Source organism: Panicum virgatum, chromosome 4N (genome assembly GCF_016808335.1).
Source record: "Panicum virgatum strain AP13 chromosome 4N, P.virgatum_v5, whole genome shotgun sequence".
In the NCBI taxonomy this organism is placed as follows: Eukaryota; Viridiplantae; Streptophyta; class Magnoliopsida; order Poales; family Poaceae; genus Panicum; species Panicum virgatum.
In genome coordinates this window covers 7,309,579-7,337,135 of record NC_053148.1, presented here as the reverse complement: position 1 = coordinate 7,337,135, position 27,557 = coordinate 7,309,579, and the positions used below count along the sequence as shown (strand labels likewise).

The following is a 27,557-nucleotide window of genomic DNA, read 5'->3' as shown; positions in this document are numbered from 1 at the left end:
GCAGATATCGCCGGGCCATCTCCTTATCCTTTCATACCTTGTCAGCATTAATTATCAGGCTCAAGAAGAAAGTCTTTTTGGCTTTAGCAAAGACTAGAGTTTCTATAGTTTGTCGCGATTCCATTGGCTAGTCGTTGATTAAGGGAAATTATGTAGGAACGTATAATTAAACCCTGTTTGGAAATGGAAGATAGAATTTCAAGAGTACACAGGTCAGCCCCTCTAGGGTTCAGAAAGTTTTCACGTGTTCCATACAGGGCCTTCCTGAATGCGTAGTTTCAAGAAACATTCATTCCTATCACATGGGAATCATAAGCTGCAAACAGAACAGGGCATGAAAAAGATACAATTCAGAATCAGAGATGCTCTCCAACAGAACAGAACAGGAAGCCATTCCAATTCCACTGCACTGGAACACAACACAAGCAAAACTTACTTACGCCTGACGGGTATGCATAAGGTACACAGTAACTTGCAATTAACCGTTGCGTACTTGAGAGTTTACAGAGCAAGGTTAATCAGACTTCAGACGTCGTCGTCGTAGGGGAAGGAGGTGGCGCCGAGCCACTCGTCGCCGTAGATGAAGTTCTCGACGGCGAACTGGGCCGCCTCGTCGTAGTCCATCTGGCGCACGCCGGCCCAGCGCACGCGCCCCTCCGTGCCCGCGCCCGGGCCGCCGTTCCCGTACTCGCCGAAGAACACGGTGTCCCCGCGGCCGGGCTCGGCGCCGGGCCACTCGGCCCACCCTTCCCGGTCCACGATCGGGCCCAGGTAGGAGTCCATCACCGCGGCGCGCGCGTACGCACCCCACGGCCGGCCCAGGAACGTGCGCGTGCCGGCGGGCAGGGGCGCGGCGGCGGCGGCGGCGTCGACCGTGCAGTTGAGCACGGCGATGCCCGTGTCCTCGTTGGGGTCGCCCCGGCCCTGCGCCGTGAGCACGACGTCCTGGCCGGGCAGCGGCGCCCTGGCGAGGAGCGCGCAGCCCTGCAGCACGGCGGCGGCGTCGCCGAAGACGACGTCGACGATGCCGGCGATGGCGCACTCGCGGTAGAACTGGCGGAACGAGTGCGCGTACAGCGCGTCCTGGTGCGCCTCCACGCCGCAGCGGTATGCGGCGGCCAGGTCCGCGTTCATGCGCAGCGCCACCGCCTGCCCCGCGGCCGCGCCCGCCGTGTTGCGGAACGTGACGTCGCGCGCCAGGAAGCCCTCGCCGGAGACGCCTGCCAGGACACCACATGCGCATATGTTTTGGCGTTAGATTGGGCCGTGGCGATCGGTGAGCACGATGGCATGGCATGGCATGGAGCGCTGGTGTGACTTCCCGTCGGTGCCTGCGCCAGCGCCGCTCGTGGACATGGCCAAAACGAGAGCTGTTTTGTCAGCGACCCGGCCCTTGTCGAGTTGGCGAGGTCTCCATGGCCGTGAGCGTGTCTCGGATCCTAGCGCCAACAAGGAGCAGGAGCAAAGGCACCACATGTTCACGTGATCAGTTAGGAGAAACATCCAACTCAAACCTCTGGATCCTTGGTCCCATCCCATGCATGCAGATGCAGCCCTGCCCTGCCCATCTAAATCCTCCATCAGGCTTAGATCCCATCCCTAGCTAATCTGGTCATCATCCATGGAACTAACATGCACTACAATTTACTAGCCGCGTTATCTACTCTGCGTCTCTGACAGTCTGAAGACCACATGTGTGCCTGCATCGAGAGACGCAAGGCGACGAGGCCTCTGCAATGCAGCTGCCGGCCGGGTCTGGCAGCTGCGACGGACTAGCGAGGGATGCTTGTGTTTCGCATGTCGCGAGGTGAAATGCAAAATGTGTTCAGATAATTGTTGTGGACTTGTGTGTGGTTACTGGTTAGGATGTTGGTGTGATTACCGAAGGTGGCCGTGCGGAAGGTGGTCCAGCCGCCGCCGGCGCTGCGGCTGCCGGTGATGATCGTCTTCTCGCGGCCCTCGCCGACGAGGGCGATGTTGGTCTTGTACGGCGGCACCTCCACGTTCTCACTGTACGTCCCGGCCTTTACCCGGATCTCCGTCCTCGCGCGGCTGTTGTTCGGCGCCGCCGCCACCGCCTCCCCCACCGTCCGGAAGTCCCCCGTCCCGTCCTTCGCCACCGTGATCACCTTCGTCGCCCGCTGGTCGGCGTTCCCACTGTCGCCGTCGCCGTTGTTGCCGCTGTCATCGTCCCCGTCGTCGCCGTCGCCGTCGCCGTTGTCGTCGTCGTCGTCATCCTGGAGCAGCCGCCGGTTGTGGATGGCCTTGGCCACGGCGTTCGCGAAGCCAGCGACCGACGGCACGCCGCCCCGGGCGACGAGGGCGAGCGAGTTGGACACGTGCTCGTAGGCGTCGTCGAAGGACGCGAGGAGGCCGGCCACCCCCGGGCCCGACGACGCGCCGCCGAGCCCGTCGAGGCAGGTGGCCTTGTTGGCGAGCGCGGCCGCGAGGTGCGCGCGCGCGGCGGGGAGGCCCCCGCCGTCGCCGGGCGCCGCGAGCAGCGAGGCGGCGCGCGAGAGCGAGGACAGCGACGCGGCGTGGAGCTCTTGGCAGTCCTGCGCGGCGCCGCGGCGGAGCGGGGCGCCCGTGGGGAAGGCGGCCCGCACGGAGAGCTTGGAGATGGCGGGGGAGAGCGACGACAGCGCGGACGCCGCGCCGCGGAGGGAGGCGAGCACGACGGAGAGTACGTCCGGCGGGAGGAGCTGTACGGAAACAGCGGACGCCTCGGCCGCCTTCCCGCTCGCGCCGGCGACGGCGTCGAGGTGCGAGGCCACGGCCGCGAGGCAGGAGGCCGGGTGCGGGGTCTTCTGGCAGATGGCGTGGTGAGCGGTGGCGGCCGGTGGCCTGGATTCCGCGGCGGCAGCCTTGCTGGGCCTCCTAGTTCCGCCAGTCTGGTGGTGGTGGCGCTTGTGCCCGTGGCATTGGGTTGTGCCGGCGGTTATCAGGAGGAGGACTGCGAGGAGGAGGAGCGGCGGCGAGAGCGCGGCCGCCATGGCCGTGGACACAGTGCGAGTCAAGCGTGTGGTGTGGGAGTGGGAGAAAAAAATCCAAGATATGCGAAGTATATAATAAGGTTGTGAACTACGACAAAGGTTCTAGTCGGTACGGCCTCTTCAAATTGTTTTTTCTTTAGAAATATAGAAGAATTTATAGAGGGGAAATATGAAAATCCCTACAAAACCATTCAAAACTACTAAGACACATACTGTAGTCTTTAGAAAAGTAATCCCCGCAAAACAGAATCAAATTTTATATCTTATAATATAGCTATAATTTTAAGTTCCCAAGTGGATTTTTAGTATGAGGGTTTTAAAATATCCCTCCTTACATGCAAATTAATCATGGGATGCAGATCTGCATGCAAACTAAATAGGAAAGCTCTAAATATTCTCTTAACGAGTGCTTGTTTTAACTAAAGAAGGGTAAAATAGACTTTACTCTCTATCCTTAACCTGGCCGAAAAACTCAACAAGTACCTATATTGTGGGACAGAGGGAGTAGACTTCTAGAATTTGATGATACATCTACTTTTTTTCTTCCTTCACCGCCCACCACCCCACATATTACTATACAGAAGTGCAAAACAAGTAGGATCTCATTGAAGCGCCGTTCCGGTGGCCACCAACATGGTGCTCTGAAGGTACTCTATACTCCACCCATGCAGTTCTCTTATGGCTACCTCTCTTCCCCTTTATCAACCGTCGTTACCAATATTGCTTCCACTCCAACCTTAGCCACTATATATCCTTTATCACCCTATAAACAAAATGTATGGAATATTTTTTAAATTATCTTGATCTTCTATATACATAATTAATTTATTGGTTCATATTTTGACCTTTGGTCACGCCATACTCTACATAAAACTAAGTACTATGGATCAAGGTTCACTAGCTTGATAAAATAGTGCTAATATAATTGTGTGTCATGTGATAGTAGCGTGTTCTAAACTATGTCTCAATTTGAAGCGACATACACGAGAATGAAGATCTGCTAGGAGTTGTATTGCCATCAAGAAGATACTTATAACACTATAATTTGAGTGTCAGTTAGATGCTTGACGTAGTTATTCTATAAAAAAAACATGTTTTATATAAAAAAATTGTACTAAATATAGTAAAGAAACCTAAATCATCTTTAGATCAATCCAAAATTTTGATTCCCAATAAAAAAAGAAATAGAATAGAAAAATATGGGATAAAAGATAAATCCACTCAGGTTCAGACTTGGTACAACCCAAAATCACCATTTTTTTTTCACACAACCAAAAATTTATTTTGAAGGTCTACAGTAACATTAAAGCTAAAGAGACTAAGAAAAAATGAAAAACTTTTTTTTAACCATCGTATTTGGACTATAAAAGATTCAACAATATAGCTGTTTGCTCCTACAAGCAGTTCAAGGTGTTGGCATTGCAAATTAAGCAATCTTATTAAGCAGTGATAATTTACAACAAATTTTAAAAACATTCCTAATGTACTCCAAACAGGAACCCTAATAAGATTGTTGTAAATTACCACTCCTTAATAAGATTATAACTCGCCGGTAGCGTTGACGGTGCGTCACAGATTTCGTAATCGCAGGACTTCGATTTAGGAGATGGCAAAAAAAGAAAAAGAAAAAACAGGAACCCTACGCATAAACCGCGTGGCCCTAGCGTCCGCTGCAACGGCGTGCAGCCGACCTTGACCAGCTTCACAGCACCACACGAATCTCCAGGCAGATCACGCGCAATCCGAGAAAAAAAAATTCCCCACCCCATTAGACCACCACCCGTTGGCTCGGCTTGGCTTTCTCCCCTCGCCCCGGGGAACGCGGCCGCCGATCCGCTCCCGATCCCCCTCTCCTCCCCCTTCCGCCGCCCGATCCCACCAAATCCGCGCCCGCGCTGCTCCAATTCGATTCCCTAGCTCGATTGGCACCACCCGATCAGCCGCGGGGCAGGCCGTGTCTGGTTTGATTCGATTGGATTGGGTCCCCGTGCGGAGCTGTGGATCCCTAATTGAGTTGCCGCTAGGGTTTCGGCGGGCGCGGTCGCCGTGTGGGCGGGCGGAAGGGTTTTACCATGGCGGAGAAGAGCTGCCTCAAGCGGCTCCAGAAGGAGTACCACGCGCTGTGCAAGGTGAGCTCCCGTTTTGATTCGGTATGGATTGGGGTCGATTGCAGCGGATAGGTCCGATTGGACTGTGTGGCTCGACTGCTGACGGTTGATTTTTTGGCTGGGTTGCAGGAGCCGCCGCCGCAGATCGTGGCTCGCCCGCTGCCCAACGACATATTGGAGTGGCGTAAGTAGCCTCCCCCGACCCTACCAGTAGATTGGTCGCCTTTTTCGGTCGTTAATGTCTACGGTGAACTGTCTGTAATTTATTTTTGTCGGAAGCGATGGTGTATGTGAAACGCATGCCTCATCCGGTTCATGTTGCGGTAGCAATCACTTTTTGAGCTTGGTTTGGTTGGAAGCGACGGCGGTGTAGTTGTAACTCATGTCGCATACGGTTCACGATGTGGTGGCAATCACTTTTTGAGTTCTTTTATGTTTCTATATGCATTTGATTGCTTTCAGTTGCTCTGCACATTGCATGATATGCTCATAGCAATTTATGGTTTAAAGTTTGAATTGTGGGATGTCCGAGGTTCTGGTTAGTGAGTTAAATTGATTATGAGTATTTGGCAATCAATAGTTCTTGTCCAAACTGAATTATTTTGCGGGTTCCCTGAAAACCAGTGTATAAGCTCAGCCTTTCTTTTTAGCTCATAGTAGGAATGGCAGGCTAAGATCTTTCCCCATAGGGTGGTAAGCTACTATTTGGCATCTGGTAGGGTGGTAAGCTCCAGAATTTTTAACTTTGGCTCCTGCTAACTGTTCACTTATATGGACTGGCTCTGGACAGTACATTAGCAAGATTCAAATGTTCCTGGGGTTGTGAGGATTGATAATTACGTGTATACAAAGTTCAGTGACTTAATAGATCTTCAAATAGGGAACAATTGTGTGAGATCATTACTTGTTTTGGTCAAGGGCATGTGCATAGAGTTGGTCACCTGGCATGCTTGATGTCCAATACATATTTGATGCATTTTCTAGATATTTGATCAACAATCATTGGATTATCCTATTTAGCTGCACCATTGTCTAGTTTCGTCATGTGAAATATTGCTTGTCCTACTTATGGTATAAGGGCTCTGGAACCCCAAATGTTTGTTTATATTTATATATTTTGGTGAGCATCGGGATTTGCATTGGCATAACTGCAATTATAAAGTGCGACAGTAACATGTGACAGATGGCTTGTGCTAATTATGTGCATATAGTAATAGATGATTAGATATTGTAGATTCTTGGTCAAAATTATTAAATGACTAATTGAGCACCATTGACAACTCATAGCCTACATCTTGCCTCTTGGATAGCTGATGCTGAAGACTGTCTTTATTTGTCATTTTACCTTATATGCATTAAGGAAAAGAGTAATATTGAACTATGTGTTAGCTATAGAACACATGGAAACGTTTAAGTTTATACTTATGACTTATTATGACTTGTCTAAAATATTTTGTTATTTTAATTAGTAGTAACAGAATATCCAAAGGAGCATTCACTCATTTGTAACTTTGTTGAATAGACCAAAACCATTTGGTGCCTCAGATTGTATCTCCTATATATTATTGTCATGCTTATTCTTAATGTAATGCCAATCTTTTTGCTTACTTTCAATGCTATATTTGGTACCAACTTTTGTGCTTTTTTTTACTTTGTATGCCAGACTATGTTCTTGAAGGAAGTAAAGGCACACCCTTTGAAGGTAAAGATCATGCATACTATATACCATTATCTTTTTACAACATCTACTCGTATGATATTTGATTCATTACTTAATCCCTAAAGATGTTTTCATGTTTCATATTTTCCCCTGCAGGCGGATATTACTACGGGAAACTTAAATTTCCACCAGATTATCCTTTTAAACCTCCAAGCATCAGGTGCAGAAACATTCAATGTTGTTTATACATGAGAAAGAATTGTGTTTTAATGGCATGGTGCTTCTCATTAGGGTGTGAAGGAAAACTGTAGCTACAAAATTTGTATTATAATTAACAAAAACATTATTTCTTTTGTTTCTGTTTCTAACTTGTTTCATTGTTCAGCATGACAACTCCAAGCGGCAGGTTTGCTCCACACAAAAGAATATGCCTGTCAATGAGTGACTGTAAGTTCTGAACTGTTTCTGGGTTATAGTTGCTTTGGCATCACACGAGGTCTGAAATAATGCTCATTATTACTATGCTTTGCAGTTCATCCTGAATCTTGGAATCCTATGTGGTCTGTAGCAAGGTACACTTATTGATAACTAACTTTTTACATGTGCAATATCTTTTTGGAACCCATAGCATGCTTTTCATTTTTATCAGCTACTGTACAGTGTAGAAACTCTTTAATTACTGATAGTCAAACCAATGTTTTGTGTTAGTGTGTAATTATTTCAACTTTTTTTTTTGCCATGAGATGGGAGAACTTGAAATGATAAATCTATGTTTAGTTCTCCTGTTCCAGTGAGCGTTCACTATCAGGATGTTGATGTTTTTCAGTTAAAAACTTTTCATTTTCTTCCCTTTGTTATTCTGACATGTAAAATTTTGTGCTGCAGCATTCTTACTGGGCTCTTGTCATTCATGGTAAGTTGTTCCTTGCACGTCACCATGTGTTAAGTGCCCAACATCTTCCAAGCAATGCTGGGCATTTCACTTGCAAGAACTCCCTTGGTTTACCATGTTATTTCTCAATGTGTTTAATTCTCGTAATTTCAGATGGATGATGCTCTGACAACAGGAAGCATCAAGACTTCAGATGCAGAGAAGAGACGCTTAGCCAAAGCTTCCCTTGCATACAATTGTGAGAGGTAGATTCATTTATCTGGATGCTAATTCATTTTGATTCTGCATAACTGAAAATATTGTTTACAAACTAACCCTGCAGAAACAGATTGTGCACTAGCTTCTGAACACATTGTGTTGGAAATATACTTCTACATGAAAGAAACTACTTAATTTTGTTAGGAGGCTGTGTTTGCAAAGTGCAAGGAACTCTTGTTGACTGTGTTAAGTTCCTACGTAGCATTGTTAAACTATCACAGCATTTGTTTATCTAACTTTTAGATAGTGGTGGTCATTTGCTCCTAGTATTTGTCCTAATTACTTTTGATCCTACAGTTCATACTATCTGCTTACTGATATAAGTGTTTCTCTTTGCAGCAAAAACTGCCCACACTTCAGGAAACTGTTCCCAGAGTATGTTGAGAAGTACAACCAACAGCAACAATTGGAGAACACCGCTGCAGAACCAGAGCCCCGTGAGAATCCTGCTGCCCCTGCTCCATCTCCTGCAGTCCAGCAAGCTCCAGTTGTGGCCAATAGAGCGCAGCCAGTAGCAGAGGCACGTCGCGAGAAGAACCAGAAGAAAGCGGTGCCCTTCTGGATGGTTCTGGTCATGTTTTCAGTTTTTGGTGCCGTGATGGCCTTGCCCCTAATGCAACTTTGAGAATAATAAATGACAGAAAGTGTGATACTGGGGCGTAATTTTGTATAGTTTCTATTGGTTTGTGACTCAATTGTCCTCTTGGGAGTCATGTTGGTAAACATGTGATGGTAAATCTGTAGAACCGTATTCTCACTCTCGAGTCTTGACAAGAAGCATCAGAAGGTCGCTTATTTTCTTCTGTTTGTTTTCTTCCTTTGCTCCCGTCCTCATTATCAGTAGTCTGCTAGCTTCAAAGATAAGTCATTTCCTAAATTTGTAATCGGTCTTCCTCTTTTAAATTTTCTCCCCAGATTGGGTACTTCATCTTCTTCCTGGGACGATTTTTTTCTGGAGCTGCAAAGTTGTAATTTATGTGCCGCCACGCTTTGCTGTTACTCGCATAGGGTGATCGATTCCTGTCAGACTATTGCACTCACAAATATGATCCGGCAATCTCAGAATAGATACGTTGCAACCAACAACATTACTGGCTGGGACCACCAATTCAGGATCAGGTTGGACGCCACAATTGAAGTAACGTTTCATCAAAATTATAATTATAAAAGGAACGTTTCATCATTCATTTTCAACATAAAGGATTGATACTTCATCGACGTTGTACCTACTACCTTCAATGCATTCATCTGAACGGCATGTGGATGATCCATTATTAGCATCTAAATTCATCTTACCATATGGCAATGTCAATATATACATACTACACCCACCTTAGGGCGGAAGGATGAAAAAGAACAAATATGATCTCTGCCAATAGAAGCGTCTATGCTTTGTGTATCAAAAATAAAGTTCTATTCACCCCTAACATGTTTCTTCACAAATCAAGAAATAGGAAGCACTTGTTGATCTTAGGCAGTGCTTCTCACGCTGGCGAATAATGTCAGCTCTCAGGTACTACCCAAGAAAGAAGTTTCTCCTCCACTTCTTCCCAGTTGTGGACCTTGGTCACCAGTGGATGCGACTCGTCAACTCCAGTCTTGCACCAAGGGTATGAGTTATCGTAATCGAAGAGCAGCACCCTCATGCCATCATTAGCGCACTCCATAGCATATCTTGGGTTGTCATCTATTAAAACCTGAGCGCCAAATGATCTGCAAGGAGGAATTGCCATGGCAAACAAGTTAGTCTTATGAGTAGAAACAGAAAAACTACCACTTGAAACAGTTCTGAGCAGACAAGATATGTGAAATATTGCTGAGGCATGTTGCTACAGAAATAATCTAAAACAGAAATGCAAAAACAGACAAGCCTGCTGCAGTTCTAACAACTGTTGTGCATTTTGGGTATGTGGAGCCATGTTACAATGTTACTGCAGTCTCTAATATGATTGAGAAAACAGCCTCCCTCAGTGAGCCAGTATCTTGCCTGCAAATCTCTGATTTTGGTCTTGACTTGCCCTCCAAAGCAAAATGGTTCCCGAAATGGATCTGCTCAAATAAGCCTGGATAATACTTCTCGATCCACTCTAATGTGTGATTCTTAATTGCATCCTGCCGAGATCTTTTCAAAATAGTATACCATTAGGCTAACTCATATAAGACAAGCCAAATTCATTGAGTCTTTTAAATCAAATTATTGGGAAGGACTTACGTTACTATAGACAAGCTACAGAATGAAGAAAGATTTTGGAGAGCGTCTCGGGCACCGGGGATAGGCTGTATACCATCTTGGAAATAATGGGTTGTGAAGAACTCGTGGACAAGATAATTAGCTGCAGAGTATCAGAGCAATGCCCAAATGGTGAATTCCAAGATGGATTCACCAGGATTAAGAGGCCAAGAAGTGTAATTCCAAATGAAATAAAAATAAGTAGCACCAGGATTCACCTCTTTCACGAGAACAGTTCCATATCTGGATATGTTATTTAAAAGAAGTTAGAACTCCCCCATTGGAGAAAACTGAAATGAAAATGTGACTAGCTAAAGAAAACTAACTGCAGGATTTGAGTATCTTTTAAGGAAGGTAGGAGTGTATCTCACCCTAAAGAACTCATACACATGGTATTCGGATACTGTGTGATTCCAAGAATAACGATCAGCAATAAATTTGTTCAGTGCTGCAAGAAAGCTTCCAAGAACTGCAACAAGATACAGCGAACAAGATAGTAAGGAAAGATCAATTATAAGAAAAAACACAAGTGACGTTACTTCCTTGACCTGTACAAGGTAGGCATGAGGGGACAATATTATGATATTGTAAATTGTGGTCATGACTACATGTATGTTTTGGGGCAGTGTTTGTTGTTCAGTTCATAATTTGGTTCCAGCTAAGCACCACAAGGTAACAACTCAAACAGGCAACAGCAAGAATAGTCAGCTACCCAAAACTGAGATTTCAGAGATGAGCAGACTGCACTTAACATTTCACAATAGAATACCTTCATCCACATCAACAGCAACCACCATCTTAGCCGCCACAGCCTGCTCAGGGAAGCCCAGCGGCCTCCCTCGCCGGCATGCGCCGTTCCCGTTCAGGGTCTTCGCGGTGGCGGCTGCCTCCTCTGGCGGCAGGACCTCCGGATCGCGCATCAGCTGGCGCTGCCTGGTGAGCACCTGCGCCTTGATCCCCGCCGCCTCCCCGTCGACCCTCCTCCTGAACCCGCTGCCGCCGCCGCCGTCCTGCCACCCCTGGCACCCCTTCAAGCTGAGCGCGCCGCTCGGCGCAAACCTCCGCCCGCCGGCCAGATGAAGGAACCCCATCTTCCCCGGCAGCACAGCGCGACCCTCGCCGTGCGCAGCGGAATGGCTGAACCTGCAGAAGCAGGCGCGGTCGACGGCCGTCGGCATGGCGGGGCTAGGGTTCTGCTTCCACCCCCGAGGTGGCGGCCGAAGACGATCCAACAGCGATCGCACGGCTCCGCGGCATAGCATGTCGCCACCAGCATTCCTTCCCAAGGCCACCCCAAGAAACCTGCACGCCTCAGCATTCGGCAATTCAGATTCCGTTACAACCCAATCGAGAGAGAGAGAGAGAGAGAGAGAGAGAGAGAGAGAGAGAAAAGAACGGCAGACCGCAATCCCCGGCGGAATCGCTTGCCTGAACACGCGAGATCAGGGATGAGGACGAATAGGATCCCGGCGGCGAGGTCGGCGCCTCAGTCCTCTCCCTCTACAGTCCTCACACCGTTCCTGCCATCTGGGGCATCTCTTTCAACCGAGATCGCGAGTCGTGACGAGGGAAGTGGATGGGGAAATTCGTGTGGAAAATCTCGGGGTTATATGCGGAACGGAGATGGTAAAGCGGATTTCTTGGTGGCCTCTAGTATTTCTTTTCTTTTTTTTTCGTTCTTCGCTTTTTAATAATTCTCGTTTGGCATTGGGAATTGGTGTGTGATTTTTTGTGTACGTGGAGGGACCATGGTGGATTGGTGGTGGGCTCGCCTCTTTTTGGAGAGAGGGGTGCTGTGCTGTGCTCAACGATCATTGGGTTGCCCTTAAAAAAATTGGTATAGTAGGGTTATGGCTTTTTGCGAAGAAGTCCATCCTATTGCAAGTATTAATGATATGATACGTGTTTGATCTTCAGAGCAAGGATAATAGTCTTTGCCGGAGCACGCCGGATGGTGGCGGACCCCACCAACGATTAATGCGTTGCAGTGAGATGTGCGAGCCATGATTTGCCAGGCGCCTGCTTCAACTTTGTCTCTCCCACACGATGGATCTCAGTCGGCTCTCAGCCGGTTATTATACTTGCTCTCATGAGTCCTACTACACGCTTTGGTTTTATGGTACTAAAAACATCATGCCACACAGCGAACATGTCAGTGCGGATGCAGCGCTGAAACCTTTTCTAAATCAAACGTGCTATTCTAAATGAAAGCTGATGACAAAATGGATATCTCAATAGTACTACACGGTAGAGTTTGCTAAGCCTAAAGAACTTACTACTGGTAGTATCAATGAGTGTCATTTGCACCACTAACTACAAGAACTTACTACTATATTTACAATAAAAATAACATTTGTATCTTATTACTCTAACTTGAATATCAATAGCAAAAAGTGTGAATTGAATATCGCATTGACATAAAGATATGAACTTATTACTCTAACTTGATATGGTTATCAAACACTGTATTTGAATTCACACACAATCTATCTTATAATTTGCCGTGGTGCTTAAGATATCCGCAACTAGTTTTTATACCTTGTATTTTTCTTTGAAAAAAAGACAAATACCTACTATGTTACTGTTAAACTTGCATATATCTTCATGGGAATGGTTCTAGTCAGAGTGGCAAGTTATAGAGTTGAAGCTAGCTACTGGGGTTCAAAGTCTTAATCCTTACAAGGTTTAAACTTGTACTCCCTCCGGGTTAATATTAGAAGTCATCTTGCGCTCCGTCGGCCAGAGCAGATTAGAAGTCGTCCATGTGGCGAGACATGGGTCTTGGACTTCTTTGCCCCTGAGTACTTGCGCCACGCCGCACACGGAGTAATTGCACTGTGTCGCACGCTTCGTTCCCTGACGTCATTAACGCCGCACGCCTCGAATTCCTTCCTCGCCCGTTGCCTCTCTTCGGCCGAGATGTCGCGCTTCTCTTCGTCCTCGCCATGGACTCGGACTTGCCGCTCGCCCTGGACTTAGACTCGCCGCTCGCCGTGGCCTCCTTGTCACTGGACTCGATGGTCATCGCACCGAAGTCTGTGGCTCCGGATCTTCTCGTTGAGCTGCAGGACTCCTTCCCGCCGGAGTCGAAGGTGGTGCCCAAGGATGGCTCCTCCCCGCTGGACTCCGAGATGGTTACGGAGTCCCTCGAGTTCATGCCGGACTCCATCTGGCGAACTCAGTTTATTGATTTCATCAAGGAATTTAAGTTTCCACCACATGTTGATCCTAAAAGCGCTGAAGCTGCCCGCATCACCAGGCGCAGCAAGGGTTTCGTCCTCATCGGCGACAACCTATACAAGCGCTCTGCTTCAGGCATCCTCATGAAGTGTGTTACCCTTGAAGAAGACAAAGACATCCTCCGAGAAATACACAAGGAGTTTGCGGCAATCACGCTGCATCAAGGACACTAGTCGGCAAGGCGTATAGGTCGGGATTCTTCTGGCCAACAGCTATTTCGGACGTAGAAGACTTGGTCAGACGGTGCCCTGGCTGCCAATTCTTTGGCAAAAAAACTCACGTCCCAACACACAACTTGATAACAATCCCTCCATCATGGCCGTTCACCTATTGGAGCTTGGACATGATCGGACCATTAACCGTCACTCCAGGAGGATTCAATCATGTGCTGGTAGCAGTCGACAAGTTCACAAAGTGGATCGAGTACAAGCCCATTGTCAAGATCTCATCAGATAGAGCAGTGAACTTCATCTCCGACATTATCCATCGATTTGGTTTTCCTCACACCATTATTACAGATCTTGGATCTAACTTCACGTCACAATCTTTTTGGGATTTCTGTGATAACTCCTGCATCGAGGTCAAATACGCTTCCGTGGCTCATCCTCGGGCGAACGGTCAAGTTGAGCGCATCAATGGTTTAGTACTCGACGGCTTAAAGAAAAGACTCTACGACGCCAACACCAAGAAAGACGGCAAGTGGATTCAAGAACTACCTCATGTAGTCTAGGGGCTGCGAACCCAGCCTAGCAAAGCAACTGGACAATCTCCTTTCTTCCTTACCTATGGATCAGAGGCTATACTATCCGCGGATATCATGTGGAGATCCCCAAGAGTAGAAGCCTATCAAGAAGGAGAAGCAGATGAAGCTCGACAACTGGAGTTAGATTCAGTCGAAGAGGCCAGAGTCAACGCCTTAACTCAATTGGCTAGATATCTTCAAGGAGTCAGACGCTATCATGACCGCAACGTCCAGCAAAGATCTTTCAACATTGGAGATCTAGTACTTCGCCGGATTCAGGATGAGATAGGACTGCACAAGTTAAATTCCAGATGGGAAGGTCTCTTCATCGTAACTAAGGTTACAAGATTAGGTTCATACAGAATCACTGATGCAGATGGCAATGAGGTACCGAACTCCTGGAACATGGAACACATGCGCAAGTTTTATCCTTGATCCAAGCAGACTAGTGGTGTCAGTTGATTTCTTTCATAAAGTGAGGATTCTTATTGACATATCGATTACATTAAAGGCAGTTTGACGGCATCACCAGTCCGGGATAAGCTTACACAGTTTTCCATCAGAACAACTACACAAGCCGCATCCTTTCCTTTAAAGGGCACAACCTACTCGCCTAGCTCGAGAAGGTGAATGGATACCTTTACTAGTTGTCCATCTTGGATAACTCGACGGAGTTCATCCTAACAGTTCAACTATGAGGAACTCCAACATTGCTGTCAATGCAAAACTAATCGCTCGCTCAAGTACGTTATGGATACTACTACATTTTGTCCATCTTGGGCAATCCGACGGGGTTCGCCCTAGCAGGTCAATCTTAGTAGTTACTCCAGTTTACAAGTTAGACACCTTACTCGTCTCGCTCGAGTAAGTTTTGGATATCTTTCTGGCATTTACGTCTTGGACAACCCGACGGGTTTCGTACCTAACAGTTTTGCCTTAATGATTACTCCAGTCCTTGGTTAAAGGACACCTTACTCGCCTTGCTCGAGTAAGCCTTGGATATCCCTATGACATCTACGTCTTGGGCAACCCGACGGGGTTCGTACCTAACAGTTTTGTCTTACGGATTACTCCAGTCCTTGGTAAGGACGCACTACTTGCCTGATCGAGTAGTTTATGGGTATCTTTACAAGTATTTTTCTATTTGGATAGTCCAAAAGGGACTCATCCTAACTGATTAACTTTAAGGATTACTCCATGAGGGTATTCTACTCGATTGATCGACTAGTTCATACTTATCATACGGTATCAGATTATGCTTCTGAAGACACACCAACAGGATACAAGCTATGAACAACGACAAGAGCTCACTGAAGATTATAAGAGTTGTTACAAGCAGTCTACTCTGCCATGTTCTTCAGAATTTCCTCCGCAATCACTTCTGATTCCTTACAATACTCTCGGAATTTCTCATTAGAGCAACTGGGAGCTATTCATTTAGCTATCGGAGCTAAATTAAACTGAGGCAAGTATGACTTGACAACTCCTATCATGTGGGTTAGATAATTCTTGGAAGTAGCCGTCATAACGTCAAAAATTTTCTAGGGAGCTTCTTCCAAACGCTCCACCAAGGACTTGATACTTGATGACTCTTCTTCAATATCAACCACATCCACAAGAGCTTGAGCTGCTGCTATTAGTCGAGTATGGTCTTTCGGAGAACCTGATGGGAAGATATCACAGATATTGATATGACAAATTCTTGGATTTGATCTTTTTCATGTGCCGAAAGATGTTGGACCTAGCCAAGCAAGATTCTGAATAAGAAAGCTGAGGTAAATGGGATACAATCAACAAAATATTATATACTTACTCATCGGCATCGAGACGAGGAACTTTCCTCTGCAATATAGATCCGGGAGCTACCTTCCATTTCTTGCTGTCGTCAGAATCAACATTTGCAGAAGTCGGAGGCATACAATACCAGGATTTATAATTCTTCTGCAGAAAGAAGCCAATACTTAGTAAGAAGATCAAAACGGGTTAACTACAAGTACTCGACATGGTATCCAAAGCACGTACCCAGGCATTCTCGAGAGGATTTTGTGCCGAGAAGAGTGTTGGAAGTGTCAAAGACTTGTCGAAGTTATCGAGTACTTTGCAGCATCTCTTTATTACTTTAGACTGTGCCAATGGTTCTGAGGACATCCTAGTGGGATCCTGTGTACCTTCATATCTAAAGGCAGGATGCTTTCGCAGCTGGAGGGGCTGCGTCCGGTGACTGATAAATGAGAAGACCACATGATCTCCACTGACTCCTTTTTTCTTAATAATGGCAATCGCACGAAGAATGGCTTCAATTTGCTTGCCACCAGGTCCTCTACTCGACCAGCTCTCCTGGACTTGGGGGGCACCAGCAGTCCTTTCTGAAAGAGGGGATTCAAAGTTCCCAATATGGAATCAGAATTTCTTCCATTCGGCTCCTTGACCTGACGGATCATAAGCCAAGTACTCGTCTCGGTTCTCAGGGCGGAGTACCAATTCACATCCCCCGACAACGGCGGGATTGGCGGCATTAGAGATTGGAACAAGAAAGAAGAAATGTTGGAAAAGATGGAAATGGGGGAGAAGTCCAAGGAATGCCTCACAGAAATGAGTGAAAATTGAAAGATGCAAGATGGATTGGGGAGTGAGATGGTGTAACTAAATTCCCTAAAACTGAACAAGTCTATAGAAAAATTCTGACACGGGAAGAGTGAGACCACGTTCTACAAAATCACGAAACATAATGGTCTCAAGGGTACCTTCTATGGGGTAATCTTCTCCTTCACCAGCGCACCATTGGCTCACGCCCTGCTCTTGGAGGAGACCCATATTCTCCAACTCCCGGACCAATGATTCAGACATCTTGCTTTTACGCCAACCTATGGACATATTGGCGACAGATCCCTCATCAACTTTGAATTTGTTCTTCTTGGGAGCCATCTCAAAGTCACGAGTTTTGGCTCGGGGGTTACAAGAGGGGCTTTTGGATTTTGACTGAGAAGAGGCAAATGTGAAATCTGAGTTTGACGGCGGCCAGGAATTCAAGGGGTGAAACCCTTGGAAGTTTTCAATCGGCTTTATACGGTCTTCAGGGGCAATTTTGTGAATATTTGGGATTCCAACGGATTCTCTCCTTCTCAGGGAAGTTTTCAGTTTTTGTCACGAGTTTACATTGATTCTTAAACCTAAATGGAGGGATTTAAATTCAAGACTCGGGGGCTGCGGAATATATGTATCAGAGATTTATTTTCAATTTTTTTGAAAAATAAAGAAGAAGAAAAAGACTGAAGTGGCCCTCAGCCTGATTCTACGATTCAACCTAAGGCTCGGGGGCTACTCCATATGGAGCGCGAGTACTTCGCGCACCATATATGATCAAGATTTTGGGGTTTGAGCACCTCACAGCCTCGAAGCAAACAGAAGTACTTGAAGGACTACTCGACGTATCTGAAGGAAGAGTCAGAAGCAACCAGAAGGATGTTCTGACTACTCGAAGAACTCGAAGACGTCCAGCCAAGTACTCGACGCCTGCAGGACTCGGCTACGAAGAGCTCGGGGGCTTGTCAGACCCGGGGTAGCGGGACTACTTACAGACATAGAATGTTCTAGAGTAAGGGATAGCTCATGGATGTACCTTACCTCTTTTGTAACTACCCGAATAGGCGTAGAACTAGCTGCAGTAAAAGGAAACTACCCGATCGTGTTGTAGAAGGACTCCAACTGTACTCAGTTAGGACTTTCCATGTAACCCTGTCCCCCGGATATATAAGGGCGGGCAGGGACCCCCTCAAAACACATCTACACCTAAGGCAATACAAACCACCACACAGGACGTAGGGTATTACGCAACTCGCGACCCTAACCTGTCTAAATCTTTGTGTTCCTTGCACCATCGAGTTCCAGAGCCGTCGATCCCTACCTACAAACCCTACTGCTAAGGGTATCCCTGAGCAAGCTTGGCGGTAAACACCGACACACTGTTAGCAGAAGACCATACCTGCATCCGGAGGAAAGTGTGCTCAAAACACACTCAAAGACTAACAAAACACACCTCCGACAAATTAGGGCAAAGCACAGAGATCCAAGGGCCCGCAAAAGGGACAAAACCATAACTTGAGGGGAACCATCGACGATCATGAAAAAGGGCCACCTACCAATCTACCAGGCGAAGGTGGTGCCTGGGAGCCCACTAGGGGCCAGCCGAACTTGGACAGGTCCCCGTTGAGGTGCACTTTGGTGGGAAGATCATGCTTATCCTCATAAAGTCAATGCCCGGGTGTTTCCATATATTTGGCAGCCGAAACCGTCCTTGGAGCGCTATATGAGGAGATGAAACGCACATTAAACACACAACAATGAAAAGAGCTCCACCCCAAGGCGAAGTCCTACCTCTGTAGTACTTAGAATAGGGAGAGAGTGAGGGGTAGTTTGCGGAAAGTGCCAGCCTATCGGCACTCTTCCCCGGCCTTATACCTTGACGAATGCTTCCTTTTAAGTAAGTATTCTGATCTCCTATGGTGGTGAGTTTCTAGGTTAAGTAAGTTCTATTCTTTATTCGTTTGTGGGATCATCGTACGATCTTGTGATGGGTGTTCTAGTTTAAGGACTGGAGTCTTGAGATGGAGTATGGTTGGAGCTAGAGCAGTAACCGATAGTATAGACGTGGTGTCTAGGCTTGAGGTTACCTTTATTTGCTACCCTTCCCCACAGTCTGTCAGGGTAGGCACGGAAGAAATGATGGAATTGAATTATATTGTTTGTTGCGAGTTGTTTGCATTGATCCTCCCTTTTTATTTCATAAATTATTATTTGCTCTTTCGATTTTATAAAATTATACCGTACAACTCAAACGCTCATAAATCATAATGCACGCATGCGCGCTCACACACACATATATATATATATGCACACATATATATATATTTGGATACGTAAATAGAAACAACGGAGTACAGAACACCCAGATACTTGGGACCGCCTTGTTACAATCATATATTTGGAGGGCCTAATCTAAAAAGCGTTTAGTTTCTTTTTGGGTGGGACCGCGATTGTGTTGAACGCTTTCAGCTCTGTTTCGTTCTACTTTAAAAATTTTCGTTTCGGCCAAAGGTAATCTCGGGATGTGGACTGCTCGTCGCGACGCCGTTCTCAAATATTCGTGGCCCTAGTCGCTCATCACAGCACAGTGAGCCAGCACTGTCGCGACACGAGTGCACTCTGTGTCGGGGACAAAACAACATTTTGTTTATGCTGGGTACCTTATCTCAGATTCGGTTCAAGAACAAGGCTCGCGCAGGCAGTCTCCTAAATCGATTAGGAGTCCAAAGGGACGGCGTCCAGCTGCAATTACTAGCAGGTTATTAGTATAGACGGAGTACCAAGTATCTTCCAAAAGGGATTAGTGCAGCACGCAGAACAAGAGTCCCCCCTCTAAGACAAAAATTCGCATAAAAGTTCAAAGAAACTGCAGGAGTCATTGTCACAAGTTTTTTTATAAAAAATAAAATTAGTAAATCATTTGCAACTTCTTCAACTCTTCTTTTTTGGTGTGGTTGGGAACTCCAAGTCAGGCAGTCAGCAAACGGTGGACGGGGCCGACCTTGGGCCCTTCAGCCCATCCGGAGCCCGAGAGGGCAACAGCGGTCGGTCCACGCAGCCTTACTGACTGACGTTGCACAAGATGGGCCGCCGCGGAGGGGAACTAGGTCCCGGAAGCCCAGCGCCAGAGTCCATGGGCCTGAATTGCTCAACGCGCTTGCAAGTTGCAAATATAGGGGGAGAGCCATGACTTGAACTCAAACTCGATCTAGTCAGTCGTCCTCCGGCTCGTCCCCAACCTTGCCCTGTTCTTCCGATACCCCAATTCCCCTTTCCTCCCATCCCATCCCTGCTACCCCTGCTGCTACCACGCCGCCCCACCGCCGTCGAGGACCGGCAGGCCGGGGCCCGGCCGCTCCTCCTCGCCGCCCATTCTCTCCGGCCGCCGTCGGCTCGTCCTCGGCTCCTACCCGGCCGCCGCCGCCGCCCGTGACCCCCGCCCGCGGCTCCTCGCCCGCTTCGACCTCCGTCCTGGAAGCCTCGACCCCTCGCCACGCCTCCGGCCGTCGTCCTCGCACGCTCTCCTTCCCCGGCTTCGGGTTCGAGGTAAGGCCTACGAGAAACCGACGCTCTCCTTCCGCGGCTAGGGGCTCCGCAGCTAGAGCTGCAGATCTGCTAGGATGGTTGGGGTTTATGCGGAGGTCGTGGATCCGCTAGAATGGTTAGGGTTTATGCGGACTGCACTTGTGATGCGCTGGAGTGAAAGGAGGCTATGCATTCTGCAGCGTGAGGCTCGAACCATTTTGCAGCATCCTTTTGTTTCCGGCATCCATTTCGAGCTTGCAAGGCTCCACCTTTTCCATTTCTTACGATATGATGGTAGCTTATCCAGTGCTTGTTGGGGTAGGGGTCGATTATCTAGCTAGGGTTTGTGGTCGGATAATCTGCTATGATGTGACCATATTCTGTACTATTTTTACAGTTCATGTTACAGTTATTTTCCTGTGTGCATATTTCCATGATGTAAGATCAACTCTAGATCTATTCCTTTAAATTTCACCGTGCACTTGGTTGAACACCTGCTTGCTGCCATTTTTTTCATAGGTTATGATTGGTATAGGTAACATGCTATTTTTACAATTATAAATATGGGGAAATGTTTTTTTTTTGGCCTGTCAACAGTAGGCTGGGTTGATTTTTTTACCATAAATGATTTGGTCAATTTAGTGTTCAGAACCCTATCCTGAAATTAATGGACCATAAAGTTATATTTGAATTACATTGAGCACCTCGCTTCACAACAAACTTGTTGCTACTTGTTCTAGATTTGTGATTTTCTGAAATTTCTTGTCTCTAAATAAAAAAATTGAGTAACTGGTGTGCCCTGTCCTGATCCAGATTTTTCTTGCAGTGAATTTCATTAAAGGCATTGAGCTCCTTCCTTTTGTATCTGGGTTATTCTTGAGGCATTAATTTGCATTCTGGAGGAAAAATGAGTGGTGCTCCAAAGAGGTTGCATGAGGAGAGTAGCCACTCTACACCTACGAAACGGCATTTGGATGATAGCAGCTTGTATTCGAGTCCTGGGAAAGCTATTCAGTCGAGCAGCGGTGATGTCCATGGTTCTTTTGAACATGATGGTAGATTCGTCAAAATTCAACGTCTTGAGTCCAGGCCACCCCTGGCCCATCGGATGCCTGGTAGCTCCACCAACTTTGTTGACCACCCCATCTCATCTGACAGCAGATTAGAATCAAAGCAAAATAAAGATGCAAGGGATACTAAGGCGGATGATCGAGAGACGAAAGCTGATGCACGTGACTATAGTGATCCTAGAATTGAATTTCAGGCTAATAAAGTTGAGAGTGATGTAAAGGTAGACAATAGAGCAGATGAAAGTGAAATAAGGACTGACAGGAGGGGTCATGCTGATTACAAAGGTGATACCAAATTTGACAAGGATAGTCATCCTACTGTTCCATCAAACTTAGGCTGGAAGGACAACAAGGAACATAGGGGTAAAAGGTATTTTGAACAGCCGTCTGATAATGTGGATTGGCGTTTGTCTCGTCCTGGTTTGCAAGGCACTGATGAAACACCCAAAGGTTCAACTTCCGTGGAAGAACATAATTCGAAAGATGCACATGAACCTGCAGGTGACAACAAAGCTGAACCAAAAAGTGAAGACAAGTTCAGAGACAAGGACAGAAAAAAGAAGGATGAGAAACATAGGGACTTTGGTGCAAGAGAAAGTGATAAAAATGATCGTAGAACCGGTATACAGCTTGGAGGTAGTGGTGTTGAGCGAAGAGAAATGCAAAGGGAAGATAGGGATGCTGAAAAATGGGACAGGGAGAGAAAAGATTCCTTGAGAGACAAGGAAGTCAACGATACTAAGAAAGATTCATCTGTAGTAATTGAAAAGGATAACACAATACTGGAAAAAGCTTCATCTGATGGAGCTGTTAGGAGTGCTGAGCATGAGAATTCAACAATAGAATCTAAGATGATTAAGGATGATGCATGGAAAGCTCATGATAGGGATCCTAAGGACAAGAAAAGAGAGAAGGATGTGGATACAGGAGACAGGCATGAGCAAAGAAGCAAATATAATGACAAAGAATCAGATGATAATGGCACTGAAGGAGATATAGAGAAAGATAAGGATGTTTTTGGAAGTGTCCAACGCAGGAGGATGGTGCGACCGAGGGGAGGTAGTCAATCATCTCAGCGTGAACCTCGATTTCGATCCCGAATGCGTGATGGCGAAGTGTAAGCTTAATGCTGCATCTAGCTATATTTTTCGATTTTTTTTTCTGAAAGCACAATAATGGAAATGGAGGTTTCATGACTTTATCCTTTTCTGGAAATTCAGACTTCCTTGAGAACTAGATATGAACATGCTGTTTTATTGTTTTGAGATTATTAAATAAGTGATGACTAGACTATCAATAAATCTTATTTTCTTTGTTTTGTTGTGCAGGGCTCAAGGTTAGTCAAATATCGACATTCTTGGTTGAATACTGGTGCTTCAAGTTGGAGCTGGAGTAATAAAAAAATTTGTCTCTATATATTCATTTTACATTTCCTTCTCAGAAGACTTTACAACTCAAACTTACACTCCAATATTGGAAGTTCCTTTCATTTTTATGTTGGAGGCAATACATTTTACAGTGCATGCATGTTTTAGTGCCTTTTCCATCTTCTGGTTTAACTGAGCTTGTGTGGAGAAAATGGATACTGTTATGGAAACAATGCGTGCATCAAAACTAGGAAGTTTATTCGTATTAGGAGGGCTATCCTAGTTTTAGGAAGGTTATTAGTATTAGGAGGGCTATCCTAGTTTTAGGGAGGTTATTAGTATTAGGAGGGCTATGCTAGTTTTAGGAAGGTTATTAGCATTAGGGAATTAATTCTTAGGAGTCAAGTTGGATGTGATATATTGGCTGTTGCCTAAACACTACAAAGGCAGGCCATGGATCCGACAGAGAGGAAGGAATCTTGTGGCTGAGCATCTTGTCAACAGGGGAAACCTGAAGATTAGAGGTCGATCAGCCTCCATCTTGCCTTTCACCTGGTTCTGTGATATTTGTATCATAGTCACCATGTCTTCTGTTGTCCATTCGTAAAAAATATTATTGCCATTTCTCATCACCTGTTTGCTCTGCTCCGCTCCTGCAGGCTGCAGCCATTGTGTGCTTGTTGCCATTGACCAGAAACCCTCAAATTGCAACCACAACCGCCATTCCTACCCTGAAAAACCGGTTGATGCCTCTGCTAGCAACCAAATTTTTGCTACCACTCAATTTGCTCCCGTCCTCATCCCATCTCTCTGTTGTACTCTATTCTACATGTTGCTCTCCTGCTCTGCTTCTTCAGCTTTGCGCCTTGATTACTTGCATCATTCCTTAAATTGTTGCCGTCCCTACCCTCCAATCCCCTCTTCTGCCACCCAAATTTATACCCTTGGTCCTTCATAGCCAGTTTTCTCCACAATTGCATCCTGTTATTGTCTCTCCATCTTACCCTCCCCTGTTATTGCTGCTCCACCTGCCCTCCCCTGTCGCTGTGCTTGATGCATCCAGTTTATTGCCATCAAAGTCCACTGTCCCACTAAAACCAGCTGCCAAAATCATCCTCCTTTCTCCAAACTCCACTGCCAATCCCCAATCCCCCAACAGCTAACTTGCAGCACTAGGATAGCCTTGGGCTCCCAAGGATAACTTTTCTAGTACTAAATACTAATACCTTCCTAGCACTAATAGCTCTCCTCACACTGATGCATGCATGTTTCCCATAGCAGGTACATTGTAGTACATTGTAGAAACGATAAGCACCATGTTGCAAAGTTCACAAAATGATTTATGGGTGGCTCTGAAACATAGGTTTTGTATTGTTATCTAAGTCTTCTCTTGATTGCAGGTAAGTCTGAGGTCCCTGCCATTGTTTATAAAGCTGGAGAGTGCATGCAGGAGCTGCTGAAATCATGGAAAGAGTTTGAAGCAACCCAGGATGCTAAAAATGCTGAAAGTCTACAAAATTGTCCTACTCTTGAAATTCGGATACCTGCAGAATTTGTTACTTCCACTAATCGTCAAGTGAGTATACATACTTGGCAGACAATCTCTGTTTTAGTCACTTTGGTTATCTCCATGATCCATCTTGATTGTGAAGTCTGAAGCTCTGTCAGAGTGTCAGTGACTCTGTTATATGTATTATTGTAGCTTCCTTCTGTTTTCAATTCACTTGATTGTTCTGAACTGTGGATGTGGTTGCTATTTGGCTTACAGATGCATCTATGCATACCAGCATGTTTCCAATTGTCTTGAATTTTCTTAAATTTTTATCGACCATCCTTGCAATACTCATTTTGGTCCTTTATTCATTTGCTGAAATCTCTGTTATGCAGGTAAAGGGTGCTCAGCTTTGGGGAACAGATATATACACAAATGATTCAGATCTTGTGGCTGGTAAATTCCTGCTTACTTTCCAAATTTCTAAATAGTTCGGGAAGTTTTTTTATCTTCTAATGTGTATTTGTTTTAGTTCTAATGCATACCGGTTACTGCTCGCCTACATCGTCCCCTCCACCATCTGCCATCCAAGAACTTCGTGCAACTGTTCGAGTTCTACCACCACAAGAGAGTAAGTTTCCATTCATTTCCATACCGTTCTATCAGACTTGGTATAGGCTAATGGTTGGACAAGGACTCATAAAACTTGGCACTTATCCCAGGTTATACTTCAACATTGAGGAACAATGTACGTTCACGTGCTTGGGGTGCTGGGATTGGTTGTAGCTTTCGCATAGAACGCTGCTGCATTGTTAAGGTATCAAGGGTGCGGACGATATAGAACTTTTGCGTGCCTCCTTTTCTTGGGCTTGTGGTTAACTTTTGAACCCTTTTACTGATCACTGTCTCATACAATGTTTGCTTAGCTTCTTTTACTTGCTTTGCAGAAAGGTGGTGGCACCATTGATCTTGAACCACGCCTTAGCCATACGTCAGCTGTGGAACCTACACTTGCTCCAGTTGCGGTTGAGCGTACAATGACAACAAGAGCTGCAGCTTCTGTAATTTTCTTCTCAGTCTTTTTTTCCCTTCACAACTTTATCTCTAATTGATGAATATTTGTTTAAGTTTGCAGTATATTTCTCTCAAGCACAAGTTTGCATTATATTTCATAACCAGTAACCTTTTCTCTATTCTAAACCAAGAGTTTCCCAACACGATTGATGCAGAATGCACTGCGTCAACAAAGATTTGTTCGCGAAGTGACAATACAGTACAATCTCTGCAATGAGCCATGGTATGTTCCTGAGATCTTTAATTTGTACTAGTTCACCATGATTTTTGTCCTGTACTGGTATTGGCGCATTGCCATCTCTATCGCATGTTTTATATTAAGTTGCATGCACCGACCAGTTCAATCCAAAAGCTTAAGCTGATGGGGAGAGGTGGACAATTCACTTATATTCCAACACTCCCCCTCACGTGGAGGCTCCCTCAGGCCAGACGTGGAATAGGAGCGGGCAGCAATTATTTTATTTAACTGCGCTAATCAGGATTCGAACTCGAGACCTCTGGCTTTGATACCATATTAAGTTGCATGCACTGACCAGTTCAACCCAAAAGCTTAAGCTGATGGGGAGAGGTGGACAATTCACTTATATTCCAACATTTTAGATCTTCTCTTGCTAAAATATACTCCTAGTTGTTTGCCTGTAGAAGCTCTCTTATAGTTCTCTTGTTTAGTTTCAGGCTACCCTTTTTGGCCCTTTTGTATGTTCTGACACTCTTCTTCATTCAGGTTAAAATATAGTATAAGCATTGTGGCAGACAAGGGATTGAAAAAATCTCTTTATACTTCGGCCAGACTGAAGAAAGGAGAAGTTATATATTTGGAAACACACTTTAATAGGTATGAGCTTTTCCCACTATTTTTTTTTAGTTCTAATGATTCATTCTTTGCTTCTTTGGACTTTGTTTGCTTTCCATGTCGTCCTTTCCTTTCATGGAACTCACTGTCCTTTTAATTTTGTTACAAGTTTTCACAGGTATGAGCTCTGCTTCAATGGAGATAAGCCTCGTAGTATTGGATTGATTTCCAATGCATCTGATGCAGAACCGGAGAAACACCAGAACAGTAGTCATCATTCACAAAATGGGGACAGAGGCTCCGTGGACCATGAACTCAGGGATGTGTTCCGATGGTCTCGTTGTAAGAAGGCCATGCCTGAAAGTGCCATGCGTTCCATCGGTATCCCACTACCAGCAGACCAACTTGAGGTATTTCTTGCTTCGTTTGTGAGACTTAAAATCGTTTTGGCTGGCAGAGACACTAACATTGCCATATGTTTCCTCGGTGATGTTGCAGGTGTTGCAGGATAACCTAGAATGGGAGGACGTGCAGTGGTCACAGACCGGTGTTTGGGTAGCTGGGAAGGAGTATCCCCTTGCCCGGGTGCATTTCCTCTCAGCTAATAACTAATAGTAATAGCAGCTTGATGTTGCAGCCAACAAAGGGACTACTGTTTCTTCTGGACAAGGCAGGAGCTTACTAGCATTCTGGTTTTCTTCTACCGTACAGTGTATGATGCACCATACCATTTGTATAAAGAAAGCTCAACTGTTGTAGGCTGTTGGTGGGTAGTCTACTAGTCTTCACATTAACCATATTTGGAGGGTTGCGTTCGCCTGCCCGTGTCTCAAAGATGTATTGTTGGTTTTAGGTCCTGATTAAATAATTGGTGGTTTGTAACATAAATTATTATTGGATATTACCAAGATAGAAAACCATGAATCTAACTGCGTACTTCTTTTGTCTTGAGATGTAGTGCATTCTGAAGTTTGTAGGACAGATTATGGCTATGTAGAAAAGACTCTTCTACCTCTAATTATTAAGCATTAGGATTCTATTTGGGTCACTAAATATATATGTGATAATTAAAGTAGCATGTCCTTTCTCATGCACCCCCCTACATGGTTGTATGCATGTTTTTTTGTCGGGAAAAATTTGAAAACGATGCACAATTAAGATGGTTGGGTCAATTTTTAACCTAGAATGTTTTATATTTGTGGATAAATTTTGAATCATAGAATGCTCTATATTTCAGGATGGAGGGAGTATATTGCTAATTTGCTATACTGTTCTATGAGTAAGTTTTAAGGTTCGAACTGGATGTGCTGCTAGTGATGGGTTCCCGTTCTCCGTTTCCAGTGATGCCGATGACATTGGGGATCAAATGTCTGATTCCAACTAAAGTAAAGATGTGCAGGAACCCTAGAAAGAGCAGTGACACGACGAAGTGTCTGATCTTTCTTATGGTTTTGTATGTCTGATTCTTCCTGCACCTGCAGAAACAACAGTTAATATATTCGCAAAAGAAAAAAGTTCATAAAAGGCAAA

At 45.6% G+C, this 27,557-nt stretch overlaps 4 protein-coding genes across 12 annotated transcripts; 2 read left to right on the top strand and 2 right to left on the bottom strand.

The window, feature by feature from the left end:
* Positions 1-273: 273 nt before the first annotated feature.
* On the bottom strand, positions 274-3,065 carry LOC120670405 (pectinesterase-like). Its single transcript, XM_039950489.1, has 2 exons — positions 1,883-3,065; positions 274-1,220 (listed from the first exon to the last, which is right to left on the bottom strand). Exons 1-2 carry the CDS (start codon positions 2,991-2,993, stop codon positions 526-528), a joined length of 1,806 nt encoding a protein of 601 aa, XP_039806423.1. The 5' UTR covers positions 2,994-3,065; the 3' UTR covers positions 274-525.
* A 1,698-nt stretch (positions 3,066-4,763) lies between these two features.
* On the top strand, positions 4,764-8,834 carry LOC120670408 (ubiquitin-conjugating enzyme E2 34-like). Its single transcript, XM_039950492.1, has 9 exons — positions 4,764-5,122; positions 5,231-5,285; positions 6,765-6,803; positions 6,918-6,981; positions 7,147-7,208; positions 7,294-7,333; positions 7,647-7,674; positions 7,807-7,898; positions 8,251-8,834. Exons 1-9 carry the CDS (start codon positions 5,066-5,068, stop codon positions 8,534-8,536), a joined length of 723 nt encoding a protein of 240 aa, XP_039806426.1. The 5' UTR covers positions 4,764-5,065; the 3' UTR covers positions 8,537-8,834.
* Positions 8,835-9,154: 320 nt separating this feature from the next.
* Positions 9,155-11,764, bottom strand: LOC120670407. 2 transcript variants are annotated; one of them, XM_039950491.1, is made up of 7 exons: positions 11,570-11,764; positions 10,911-11,443; positions 10,513-10,610; positions 10,360-10,384; positions 10,124-10,244; positions 9,899-10,033; positions 9,155-9,624 (listed from the first exon to the last, which is right to left on the bottom strand). In XM_039950491.1, exons 2-7 carry the CDS (start codon positions 11,401-11,403, stop codon positions 9,414-9,416), a joined length of 1,083 nt encoding a protein of 360 aa, XP_039806425.1. In that variant the 5' UTR covers positions 11,404-11,443; positions 11,570-11,764; the 3' UTR covers positions 9,155-9,413. The 2 variants fall into 2 exon arrangements, with proteins under 2 accessions (XP_039806425.1, XP_039806424.1); XM_039950490.1 differs by having other exon boundaries at positions 11,545-11,748.
* An 8,141-nt stretch (positions 11,765-19,905) lies between these two features.
* LOC120669002 lies at positions 19,906-26,978 on the top strand. Of its 8 annotated transcripts, none has more exons than XM_039948830.1 (12): positions 19,906-20,252; positions 21,058-22,418; positions 22,630-22,637; positions 24,069-24,244; positions 24,556-24,616; positions 24,693-24,791; positions 24,883-24,977; positions 25,108-25,221; positions 25,390-25,457; positions 25,959-26,069; positions 26,206-26,437; positions 26,526-26,978. In XM_039948830.1, the coding sequence occupies exons 2-12, from the start codon at positions 21,139-21,141 to the stop codon at positions 26,637-26,639; spliced, it is 2,358 nt and encodes a 785-aa protein (XP_039804764.1). In that variant the 5' UTR covers positions 19,906-20,252; positions 21,058-21,138; the 3' UTR covers positions 26,640-26,978. The 8 variants fall into 8 exon arrangements, with proteins under 8 accessions (XP_039804764.1, XP_039804763.1, XP_039804760.1 ...); XM_039948829.1 differs by having other exon boundaries at positions 26,197-26,437; XM_039948826.1 differs by having other exon boundaries at positions 25,366-25,457; positions 26,197-26,437.
* The last annotated feature ends 579 nt before the right edge of the window (positions 26,979-27,557 follow it).

Coding starts and splice junctions, on each gene's coding strand:
- LOC120670407 (XM_039950491.1), bottom strand. CDS start 11,403: ATGCTATGCCGCGGAGCCGTGCGATCGCTGTTGGATCGTCTTCGGCCG. Junction 10,385..10,512: donor ATGTGTATGAGTTCTTTAGG/GTGAGATACACT, acceptor TAACATATCCAG/ATATGGAACTGTTCTCGTGA. Junction 10,034..10,123: donor TGTAGCTTGTCTATAGTAAC/GTAAGTCCTTCC, acceptor TATTTTGAAAAG/ATCTCGGCAGGATGCAATTA.
- LOC120670405 (XM_039950489.1), bottom strand. CDS start 2,993: ATGGCGGCCGCGCTCTCGCCGCCGCTCCTCCTCCTCGCAGTCCTCCTC. Junction 1,221..1,882: donor CTTCCGCACGGCCACCTTCG/GTAATCACACCA, acceptor GTGTCCTGGCAG/GCGTCTCCGGCGAGGGCTTC.
- LOC120670408 (XM_039950492.1), top strand. CDS start 5,066: ATGGCGGAGAAGAGCTGCCTCAAGCGGCTCCAGAAGGAGTACCACGCG. Junction 6,982..7,146: donor TTTAAACCTCCAAGCATCAG/GTGCAGAAACAT, acceptor TTCATTGTTCAG/CATGACAACTCCAAGCGGCA. Junction 7,334..7,646: donor CCTATGTGGTCTGTAGCAAG/GTACACTTATTG, acceptor TTTGTGCTGCAG/CATTCTTACTGGGCTCTTGT.
- LOC120669002 (XM_039948822.1), top strand. CDS start 21,139: ATGAGTGGTGCTCCAAAGAGGTTGCATGAGGAGAGTAGCCACTCTACA. Junction 24,245..24,555: donor TTACTTCCACTAATCGTCAA/GTGAGTATACAT, acceptor TCTGTTATGCAG/GTAAAGGGTGCTCAGCTTTG. Junction 24,978..25,086: donor AACGCTGCTGCATTGTTAAG/GTATCAAGGGTG, acceptor ATGTTTGCTTAG/CTTCTTTTACTTGCTTTGCA.